The sequence below is a fragment of the Danio rerio genome, chromosome 15 (genome assembly GCF_052040795.2).
Source record: "Danio rerio strain M-AB ecotype USA chromosome 15, GRCz13ab, whole genome shotgun sequence".
Taxonomy (NCBI): domain Eukaryota; kingdom Metazoa; phylum Chordata; class Actinopteri; order Cypriniformes; family Danionidae; genus Danio; species Danio rerio.
Window position 1 is genome coordinate 6,264,649 of NC_141035.1, and position 12,628 is coordinate 6,277,276.

Genomic DNA, 12,628 nt, shown 5'->3' on the forward strand with positions numbered 1-12,628 from the left:
GCGGTACAGGTGAATTGGGTAGGCTAAATTGTCCGTAGTTTATGTGTGGATGTTTCCCAGAGATGGGTTGTGGCTGGAAGGGGATCCGCTGCAGAAAAACTTGCTGGATGAGTTGGCGGTTCATTCCGCTGTGGCGACCCCAGATTAATAAAGGGACAAAGCCGCCAAGAAAATAAATGAATGAATGAATATATTAGTCACCGAACATCTTTAGAAATAGATTACAAAACATAACAAACTACAAAATTTCAACAAAAATTTTCATGAATTTTTATATTTCTCTTTTCAATTCTTATATTTTCTCTAACTTATAAATTTGTGTGCACTAATTTTGTACCATTATCATAAGTTGTTTTTGTTAGATAAGTTAAAGTTTGAGCTTCAGTACTTTCTAATCTAATGTATATGCAGAAATATAACATTGTAACGCTTCCTATAGAAAAAAAATTATTTAAATGAGATATTTGTGAGGGATGTACTCATATATGTATGTAATTTATGACATAATATAAAAAGCGATCACGTTGCCTAATAACCCAGAGTAAATCCAGATTAAACATGGCGCGTGTGTTGTGTTACTTACATTGGCACGTAAATATAAACTAATGTGTGGTCTTAAATGTACTAATTTATAAGCCTTAGAAACTCATGCATCCACTCATGCATTTGTTTTATAAATATCCACGTCTGAATATTAATTTATTTAATCGAGTGTGGCGCGAATATAATCCTGGTGATGGTTTCTCCTAAAGGCTGCTGAAGCTGCGCTGATGATGAGGGAACAGAGATCAGAGAACAGCAGCTCTCGTCATTACTGCAGGAATAAAAGAGGACAGTAATATTTCAGAAAGAAGGGAGGAGATTTGCCGACGGCTCTCCTATTGGTTTAGTGCCGCCGTGATGGCACAGAGGAGACGGCTTCATACTTTATAAAGCTCCCTCGGAGTGAGGAAACCACTGTGAACTCTTTACAGCTGAAGTGACGCTGAGGAAAACCCGTGAGAACGCTGAACCATGAGTGAGGTAAGGGCTCCCGCTTTACCGCGTCCAGACGAGGGTTAAAGGTGCTGTAAGAACAGATGCTTTTGCGACAGAGATTGATTATATAATAGCCACAATGGTTTTCGGCATATTGATTTCTTTTTTTGGTGCTGCAGTGTGTTGCTGTGGATCTTCGCTCAGAGCAGTTTCATTACTGTAGCTGCTTATCTTTTTAATTGACGGTGGATGTGTTAAGCTAAATGTGTTATTTCATTTTACTTTATGATTTGTGAAGAGCATTTATCACCATTAAAATAAGTTTCATTGTCATGTTATCATGTTTTTCTTAATAAAAGTCCACTTTCTGTGAGGTTATTTTCATGAAACATATACTGTAGGCTAGACTACACTGTATGCTACCAACATACATAGAGTATCTATCTATCTATCTATCTATCTATCTATCTATCTATCTATCTATCTATCTATCTATCTATCTATCTATCTATCTATCTATCTATCTATCTATCTATCTATCTTTTACATCAGTAAATTCTGTTTAGTTCTAAAGGTAGGTTTTGCTTTTCAAAGTCTATATTCTCTATAAACATACACATTATGTGACATTATGCAACACAAAGACTGAATTTTCTCTCTGTAATTGCCTGGGAGAAGCGATACACTTCATTGAACACACAGTGACCTTTTGAGACACGATCACTCAATAGCAAGGCATGTTATCACTATGGGAACTCGCCATTAAATAGCATTATAGGCTGTTTAATGGCAGTTCAGAAAAACCAGGGAGGTAACTGAAAAACATCAGCTGCAAAACTGTAACATACAAAAACGACATTGTGTTAACCGATGGATATTTCATTCATTATTTAATGTATGCAGCCCATGTACATACAAGTGCATACCTCAATGTTAAATGTATAAAATGCTAAACTAGTTGAGCCTTTTTACAGATTTTCTCAGTCACTTTGCTACATTTTTCTGATCAGAATTGAAGTGCATTTCTCAAAACAACGTGGACAAATAGCAAAACACCATGGATTACTTGCAAAAGCCAGTTTCTTGCTCAAAATCCTTAGTTCATCTCTCAAAACTAAATTTCTGTGTCAATTAATGTGTCAGTGCCATCTGAAGTAAAAGTCCTTGTGTCATCGTGTACAGATAAAACTTAGTCATGTTGTTAATTTAACACTGTACTCTGGATGGCAGTTCTGATGTAAACTATGGCTTTTTTTTGCTGTTTGTACTGTAATTTGTTGCTAGATCCTATCATTGTGATGCAGAAAGGAAAAGACAGCATTGCATAGTACAAATAAAGTAGTAATGTGAAAATAGGAATCTCCTTTGAGATGCACCTTCATTAGAAAAAGTCAAGGTTCACCTGGGAGAAATGTACTAATTGTAGACAGATTTAGAAAAAAAAAAGTCTAATGGAAATGTCTAGAAAAATGCATTATGACAAAATATTATGACAACTTGTTCAGCCATTTTATGATGACTTAAACCTTGAACAAACGATTAAATGTTATGCGGGGTGAGGCTATTCAACAGAGACCAAAATTAATCTAGGAAGCATCAGAGAATTGCACATAATCATTTGCATGGATGTACAAACGCATTTGCAACTTGTTCTGAGAAATAAGAAACGGCTTTTTTGATGTGCACAAGTGACACAATGATGTGAAGATTGAACAAGTATTTTTGGGAATTTTAATTGTGATCTGAGAAAATGGACCAAAGCGACTGAGAAAAACTGTAAAATAATGCACTATATGCCATAGTGGTTATATACTGTGAGTAAATGCAATATTGTCACGTAGACATGATGTTATAAAAAGAGTAAGCATTTTGCAACCTTAAAATCACTTAAATACAAATGTTGTCTCTTTTATTATTTAATATCTACAAAGCAGAATTTTTTTTTCAGCTTTTATGTATTAAAAGCCTGTTATCGGCTTTATTTTGATTTGATTCTCTGGCTGCATATTGCACTTCATCTTCACTATTGAATCGCTGTTTTCCAATGTGATTTTGTGTGTAGTTAGGTTTATACACAGTTCCTAGTAATATTATAATACTGTCAGTTACTGTTGTATGATAAACAAAATACATATTGGTTCAGGACAACACATTTATTGATGAAATATAAATCCTGGGCTATTACTATTATCAGTCTTAGGGTTGGGCAATTCATCGAAAAATAATCAAAATCGACATTGAGAGCCTATGGTCGATTGAAAATTTTCCAGGTCAATTATTTCAATTAGTTTCCCTACCGCATGTGGAGTCACGCGACCCCGCTCTGTTTATACTTCTGCGTCAAGTGCAAGTGTATGATCTAGCGCAGCCTTCACTGTGGCTGACACGACACTTACAAAACCTCAGAAAAAAGCCATGTAGTTAAGGCTGATTTATACTTCTGCATCCACTTTGAAGCCACATTTGATCTCTTGTCAAGCCCTACTTTGCACTATACTGACGATGATTGGAAACTGCCCTGAGATGCTTTGAGATGGCATATTTTCCATTCCATTGAAATTCTTATTTACATTAAAATATTTGTTTACAGAAGATGCAAGAAATGCACTGTTGTATTATAACTTTATAAAATAAAATATTATTTACAGGATATACAAGAGTTTTATTTTATTTTGTTTCCAAAAGTACAAGTTATTCACCTTTTTTATAGGAAAAAAGTGACTTTTGGTTTTAGGCAATTTGTGTTTTAAAGAGCCCCTATCATGGTATTTGAAAATGACCCTCCATGTAGTGTGTAACACAACTCTAATGCTGCGTTCACAAGAGACGCGAAACACGTGGATACATTGCACTATTCGCGCGTAAATAGCCATGTGAAACTTTGAGTTTACTCCCTTCATTCGCGCGTCAAATTCACTTCAGATCAGACGCGGATTTGCGTGATGGGCAGGGCTTCTGTCTGCCCGGTGACTCTAGCTTTGTTGCTAAATGGCTAACATGGATTTTATTAAGAAAATAACAGTGTTTATGTGCTCTATGAGACTCTGTTGATGTGTTTAGGGCCGTGTCTGAGTCCACTAGATCCTTTCAGAGGTGCATTCAGCTCTGTGAGCTCATGAACAGCTCCAGAAACTGAACCTGGATGATGGAGGCTTTCAGCAGTGCTTCTGACTGAGCCAAGCCCAGTTTGAAGAACTGTTGTCGGTGTTGGCTTCCCCTGGGACACCAACAACAGGCGGTACGTTACAATCACGCCCCCACAAGAGCAAGCTCCTGATTGGTTAATGCTGCGTGAATGTCCGCTTAAGTTCAGCTCTTTGAACTTGAGCGATTTGTGCGAAGCGTGCTTTAAGCACATCATATGCACTAAACGCTCAATTCGCGATGCGCATATTGCGTTATCCGCGCAAATCGCGCCGCAGGATGTCTATTCGCGCATTTGCATTGACTTAACATGTAAATCACTCGCGCTTGACGCTCCTTCCGCGTCTGATGTGAACTCGGCATAAGTGAAGTTAAATATCCAGCTAAGGCTTAAATCTAAAAGTGCACCGTGTTTAAAACTATTGATTAATTTATAAAAGAGTCGACTCATAGTGCCTTCAAATGAATCGTCTTGGTAACGAGTCTTTAGTTGTTTTGGTGTTATGTCAATACAAAACTTAAGCCCTGTCCAACTGTTGCACGCAAACCCGGAAAAATTTAAACACCTGGCCCCGCCCACAAACAGTAGCAAAGAAAAAGAGGAGCACAAACACTGTTGCAAATCCCAGTTGAGTCAAGTCGTGTAGACGATATGCTCCGCTGGATATTATTGGAAGTGTGAGGGAAAAGTTATTGTTCTTTTCTCTACCCAAGGATGAAACTGTGAAAAGTCCATGGTTGAGGTTTATTTTTTGCAAAACTACCCCAGCATTATACCCCCAGCTGTGTTCCTGTCATTTTTCTGACGAGTGCTTCAGCAATCTACACACTTACAACAAAGCATTCAGCGGCCGTTTGCTAAAGGAAAGATCAGAAAAGACTATTGATGTGTGGGACTTTGTCAGAGCTCGACAGAAACTTTACAGTTTACAGTTCATGGACCAGTTTCTTCCCCCATTTCACAAGTGTAAGTGCGACTAAAATGGTTGCCACCTTTGGGTGGTTGAAATTACGAGAGTTTTCTGCTAAATAAATAGCAAAACGGGAGGGTGGTGGGAGATGGGTCTGAAATACGGGAGATGGGTCTGAAATACGGGAGACTCCCAGGAAAAACAGGAGTGTTGGCAGGTATGCTCACACATACACTATGCACTCTGACTACTTCAATATTGCTGATAGGCTGTGATGGGCAGCTCGCGCTGAACGCAGTCCAGACCAATCACAACAGACTGTCATCGGTCCAATCAGCGCAGATTAGCATTGTGCTAAGGAACAAATGAATCGCTTAAAAAATCATATGTGAGTCGCTGGGATAATTAGGTAAAAGTAAATACATATTATAAAACAATGAAAGTGTTTTTTTTTCCTATCAGCCTGTTGTTGGAGACCCCCAAAATTAAAATATGACCATATTTAATGTATAATAGGAGCTTTTTAATTCCAGTTGTTTAATGTTGATGTTCACTAAATAGTCATAGATAGTAGATAATGTATGTTTCCTTCAATTATTTTAAAATCAAGTAATGCACCCTTCATTCAGTGAGAATTTTTACTGTACAAAACTTGTTCGTGAACCAAGAAGGCAAAATAAATAAATAAATAAATAAATAAAAATCATTCATTAAATGTAATCGAATCAAAATGTTCAATTAATTGATATTTTGATTTTAGGCCGAGTCGTCCAGCCTTAGTCAATCTCCTTTTTAATCTTCAAATACCTTTTGGACATTAACAGAATATTCAGTTACTTTATTACAGTATTTTGTTTATCAGAATGGCTGAATTCTTTTATTTATTTTTTGCTTAGGTTGGATGTAGCATATTCTCAGTAAATAGTTCATACATTTCTTCGAGAGGAAGTCCTAATTAACTTCAAAGCTGTCGGAAGTGGTACAATTGTGGCGTATCTCTCCAGCAACGTGAACTAGGTGTGTGTGCGCTTTCTTGTCGTTATTTTCTGTGACCTGCAGTGCTTTTGAACACGATGTGCCAGATGTAACATAGAGAGGGCTGCTAATTACGAAAGAGGAAAATTAGCATAAACTCAGCCCTGATTTAAGCAGTCAGGTCATTACTATGCATTCAGTTTGCTTCAAAGTATTAGAGCGTTTAATATCTAAAGAAAAAGGCCAATTACTGTGAGAGCTGTGATCAAACACCATATGGCTTCTTCTCATTAGCTTTCACACGGCCTTTTCTTATAGAAAATTTGATAGCAGAAGCTGTTTATCAATCCTGTTTTTTTTTTTTTTTTGTAAAAGCATTACATTCTGATACAGATCTGGAATATCTCAATCTCTAAAAGATAAGTGAAATCACACAGCTCTCACACATCCTAAAAAATGCAAGTATATCTGGTTGTGGACTGCAAGACGGGGGCGTAAGATGAAGGGGCGTAACTTGTAGTAACTAAGAGGCGTAACTTGCAGTTATCAAGATCCCATTGAACCATGCGAGATGTCACAACGAGTTTTTTCCAAATTTATCCACAACCAGTTCATTTAAATAAATTATTATATTCATTCATTTAGCAATTCCGCCATGCAACTTGCTGACTTCTTCATACGTTTTGTCATGACAGTTAGCCTACTCGGCATGGCCCCCCTGTGGTCACAAATAACATTACAATGGTAAGCGCATCAAGTATGAAAGCCAGTGTGGACGTGGATTGTTTTTGTTCTAAAATGCCATTTTAAAACTAAGACGTATTAGTGTTATCAGGGGTCTAAGTGTGTGTTTTTCACAAGCTGGTTTGCTACAGGGGCGGAAGATCACAATGCTGACTCAGCATCGTGAAAGTGAACAGCGGATGGGGGAGGAGGGAGGTTGAGGAGGGGGGGGTCGGTAAAATAGGGTGCCGGATCAGATTTCAGAGATGCCGGATCCAGCGTGTTCCGGCACAAATTAAGTCCTGCGTTATATAATGATTTGCCTAATTACGCCAACTTGCCTAATAAAGCCTCTAAATGTCACATTAAGCGGTATAATAATATCATGAAAAAACTCTAGTAAAATATTTTGTACTGCCATCATGCTAAAGATAAAATAAGATAATAATAAATAATTAGTTATTAAAGCTATTATGTTTAAAATGTGTAGAAAAAAGTAATATTTCTGTTAGTGATGGGAAGTTCTGATCATTTTACTGACTCGGATCTTTGAGTCTTGTTCATCAAGATGAACGAATCTTTTTTCGAGTCATTTCGTTCATTTGGTTCAATTTGCCAAAATATTAATAAAATGTTACGAATTGCTTCCAAACACATCTACAGCTAGCCCAAAAGGTTGATCGCCCGACAAATAAGTCATTAACAGAATATAAGAAGGAGAAAATAATAATTCAATGTTGACCTGCTGTTTTGTCTATGAAGGTAATGTTTTCTCCTTGCTCAGCTCACCTCTTCATGTCTTCAAAAATGTCAGGGGTACACTGACAGTCACATATAATCGTAATCAATGCACAGTCTAAGCCATGGTAGGATAGGAGCCATGATCGTTCGTTCATCACGTGACAGAATGACTCAAACCCGAGGACTCGAGAGATGAACGGTTCAATTCCTTTTTCCTGCTCTAAACGCGTATGATTGGCCCGTGATGAACGAGTGACTCAGACCCGATAGAGGACTCGAGAGGGGAGTGGATCAATTCTTTTTCTGGCTCTAAACGCATATGATTGGCCTGTGATGAACGAGTGACTCAGACCCGATAGAGGACTCGAGAGGGGAGCGGATCAATTCTTTTTCCGGCTCTAAACGCATATGATTGGCTTCTGCCAATGTGATGAAGACTTGAAATTAACGATACTACCTGCACAAATGTGCGCACGCACGGATGAACGAATCACTCCCTGAGAGGACTCGTAGTTCCTGAGTCATATTGAAGATTCGTTCAAAATGAACAAATTGTTCATGAACGACCCATCACTAATTTCTGTTAAATAGAGGTGGGGGAGCTAATAAATCAGGAGGGCTAATAATTCTGATATGCTTCAACACTGTCTTGATAAGCCACTAGGAGTGTTTCGCTTACGGCACACGCTGCGCGTAGTAGAACAATCACAACAGACTGGGTCATCAATCATTAAAAAATAAGCCAGAAAAGGCTTAAGATGCAAATTGAGAGTTAAACGTGTCATTTTTTATCATTTAGTTCATTGACATGAGACATTCTCTAACTAGAAAGTCCTGATCTAGGTGTCAAGCACATATAAGGATGTGTAAACAGCAAATGGGGTAATTATGTGAACAACCCCTCACACCTTAAACTGTAACCTCATTATTTGTTAATAAGTAAACAGAATTCTTTATGTATGCATCTAAATATACTTTTATGTTTAAATACACCTCTCTAGTGAATTAAGTATACATTTAGAGTTAAGCATACATATTTCATGACATAATTTAGTAAAATGTAAATGTAAAGTAAATATATGCACTTATTTAAAACATTCATAATGTTGTGGCTGTGACAACATGGACTTAAATTGTTTAATATTGCTGAAATCAGTTTAAATAATGGTCAGTGATGCCTACTTGATTAAGAAGATGATTTAGCAACATACACATATTGTTGGGCCTTTTTAGTAGTTTTTAACCACTGGACCGCTGGATGTGCTGTTTGTGTCGTGCAGTTACTGTGTTTCTTATATACTGTAAGGAATCAGTGAGTTGTATGTGGTTGACATTACCGCTTCATGTCATGGTGCCATAATGTATGTTTTGCATTGAGATTAGCTAAATTGTTTTAGATTTATTATTTATATTAATTTTTTATGTATAATTATAAAAAAAATATTAAAAAATGAATATTTATTTTTTTAAAGCAGATCTATTTAATTATTAAGATTTCTTTCATTTTTAAAACAGTGAAAGGAAATTAAAAAAATATGCTTGAGTGAACTAAAAAATGTATTTAATAAATAATAAAATAAGGTAATTCGTTCATTTTCATTCAGCATCAGTCACCACAGCATAATTTATAAAGAACCGCCAGCATAACTTATCCAGCATACAGTAGGTTTTACGCAGCGCATAGCCTTCCAGCTGCAACCCAGCACTGGGAAACACCCATACACCCTCACATTCACACACATACACTACGGCCAATTAGCTTATTCAATTCATCTATAGCTGTGGGGGAAGCACCCGGAGGATACCCAGCCAGGGCTCGATTGAGCAACCTTCTTGCTGTGTGGCGGCAGTGCAGTGAGCCACTGTGCTGCCATAAATAAATGAAAATAAATGAATAAATAATAATAAATAAATAAATTCATAATAAATGAACTCTAAAGCAGAAGTTACTTAATAGGAAAGCAAAAATATCACAAATAAATAACTACACTATTTTGATATACAATGTGTTTTTAGTTGTTTAACAAACAATATAATTATAATTCATCATTATTTGCTCCAGTATTTTAGTGCGTGACGTTTAACATTACTAGTTTTGCTACAGAATATTATATAATAACAAACATATTTAAAATACGTTTTAATAAATAGAAGTGTGTTAAAAAAATTTATTAATTAAAAAAAAAAAAAACAGTACACAGATATCCAAAACATTTTTGAATATAAATAATCTATTCATAATAAAATACATTCTGCGTCTCAATGAATATATTTAATTTTCCATTTACTGGCCGCGCTGTTTGGACCAGAGGCAACAGGGCATGATGAATGTAGTCATCACAGGAACAGAGCTGCAGAGCACAGATTGAGGATAGATCAAGAGCCACTCGGCACATTTAATCTGATTTTGACAACTCTTGAAGAACTGCCCACATTACTCATTTCAAAATAGTCTCTTCGTCTCTCGTCTAATTCATCTCTGACCTCTCCACACATCACTTCTCTCACACTGGACTGCTTTACGACACTCAAAAGGCCTACTACATTTCTCCAAGAAACACGACGAGCTGTCAGAAATCCGATTGGACATGTGCTGCCATGAGCAAGAATGTGCCCGGGCATCTGAATGCCCCTTGATTGCCACTGACTTTTTTTTTTTTTTGCCCCTTGCAACTGTCTGATGTAATACATCCATAAACCCAAGCTGTTCTCATTCTGCCTGTTTACAGTGGATGTGAAGTCAGTTTACAAATGACATCTGACAAGCATCTGCAGACTATTCAACACTCACAACATTTAACTACTGTAATAAGAGATTTGAGTAGTAATAGTACTAAATGAGGGTGAATAATAGTTCAACAAACACAAAATCAATCTTAAAATTTGGACTGGTTTTTCTTTTTGGCAATAGCCAAATAGACATCATAAAGGTCAAAATAACTGATTTTCCTGTCATGCCAAATATCATTAGAATATTACACAGAGACCTTAGCTGGTCAGGCTGGAAAATGACCAGCTAAAACCAGCTTGACCAGCCTGGTTTAAGCTGGACATAGCTGGTTTTGGCCGGGCTCCCAGCCTGCTAGGCTGGTCAAGCTGGTTTTAGCTGGTCATCTCCCAGCCTAACCAGCTAAGACCAGGCTGGAAATGGCTGGAAACCAGCCTGGAAATGGCCAAAACCCCTCTAAAACCAGCCTGGTTGACCAGCTAAAACCAGCCAACCAGCCTAGGCTGGTTTAAGCTGGATTTTTCAGCAGGGTTTGGATATATATTGGATAAAGAACATTGGATTGGGCAATGGCGGCATGGTGGCTCAGTGGTTAGCACTGTCGCCTCGCAGCAAGAAGGTTGCTGGTTCTAATCCCGACAGGACCAGTTGGCATTTCTGTGTGGAGTTTGCACGTTCTCCCCGTGTTGAAATGGGTTTCCTCTGGGTTCTACTAATTTCCCAATCAGTCCAAAGACAGGTGCTGTAAGTGAATTGAAAAAACTAAGGCCCAATCCTAGTTCTACCCCTTAGCCCTTCCCCTTACCACTACCCTCGGTTTGTGTGTTCAGGTCAAGGGGTAGGGCTGTCCCAATTCTATTTAGCTTAAAGGCGTAGGGCTAAGGGGAAGGGGTGAATCTGCTTGTTAAGTATGACGTCACGCAAATCGGCTTCCGGGTCCAAGCGCTCTATTCAACTGAATGGGGAGACTCATGAAATGGTAATAATAAACGTTTACAAAGCGATTTAATGCTTTCGAAAATCGCAATCGCAGTATATATGTCCATGCCTAATATCCGATTGCCAGAAAGTGATAATTTTTTTTATAAATTGTTAAATTTTTGGTATTTGATATGCAGCAAGCCCAGAGATTGTTGTGTACACTACGATTTTATATAAAATTAACTTTAATGTGTGATAGGAATAAAACGTGATCATAAACAAATGATTTCTCCACTCAAATGAATGGCGGCTTGGACCCGGAAACAGTATACATACGTCACAAATACGTCACCACAAGCGAATAGCTCTTCGAACGAAGATTTTTCAGGACCACACTCAAAACCAAAGGGTAAGAAAATACAAAAATAGAATTGGGCCTTAAATTGTGCTTAGTCTAGCTTGTACACACTGGGGTGCTTTTCGTTTGCATTTATTGTCAGCGTTTTTCGAGATGTTTTTCCGAATTCAAACCGAAGTGATTTTCGAGCAGAAGAGTATGCTAAATCACTCCTTGACATTAGATGGCGCTACACAACTTTAAGCTTCTGACACCAACTTGTAGCAGGTGAGAGAGAGAAACGATTAACACGCTTGTTGTTAAAATGACTGGCAATTCGAACAAGCATGGATGGTTTAAGTAGCAGCTCCAGCGGTAGCAATGAAGAAATGATTATTGTTCACCAGTTCAATAAGCAGCTCCATGTTCATATCGCCTCTGGCCATCTTCTTCAGTGTGACATTGACAGTTTTGCGCTTCAGCGCCTCCAAGTGCTGTTTACTGTAACTTCAGCAGCTCGATTAAAAGGGATTAGTGGAGAATGTAAAAAACGAGCATGAGGTATTTTTTTTAAAAATGACGGTTTTGCGCGTTAGTGTGAACGATCACATTGGCCCCCTTTATTTAGTCATGAGGCGTTAAATGTTAATGAAAAACACAAACAAAAAACGTCCCAGTGTGCACGGACCTTAAGTTTGTGTGTGTGTGTGTGTGTGTGTGAATGAGTGTTTATGGGTGCTTTTTAGGGGTGTAACAATATTGTAAATACCGTCATACCGCAATAGTAATTTTTTTCAATAATACCGTAGGTGCATGACTCAATAAATCTATATTTCTGAGAAAAGTTGGCTTAGGCGAATGAAGCGAACGGGAGGTAGCGGGAACTACAATTCCCATCAGCCTAGAAGTGGCCATCATCCTTTGCAGTCAGTTGTCACCACAGATCCAGTAATGCGGAAATGGAGTGTGTTGCTAGTAGAGGGGAAGAAAAAGAGCTGGAAATGATCGAACCTAAAGTGAGTTTAAAATTGGATGTGTGGAAGAATTTCGGTTTCTTTCTAAAAAGATACGAAAAAGGAGAAAAGGTGACAGACAAAGAAAAAAATTATATGCAGGCACTGCCAGACTGCGGTGAAATATAAGTCGGGGAATACGACTAAAAACAGTCAT

At 37.7% G+C, this 12,628-nt stretch overlaps 1 protein-coding gene across 1 annotated transcript in view; it reads left to right on the forward strand.

Annotated features, from left to right (window-relative positions):
- The first annotated feature begins 956 nt into the window (after positions 1-956).
- The window catches only part of pcp4b (Purkinje cell protein 4b), a 61,690-nt gene continuing 50,018 nt past the window's right edge, over positions 957-12,628 (forward strand). Inside the window, exon 1 of the mRNA XM_087283690.1 lies at positions 957-1,023. Coding sequence (XP_087139816.1) covers positions 1,015-1,023 — 9 coding nt within the window. The 5' untranslated portion in view covers positions 957-1,014. The remainder of the gene's footprint in view (positions 1,024-12,628) is intronic.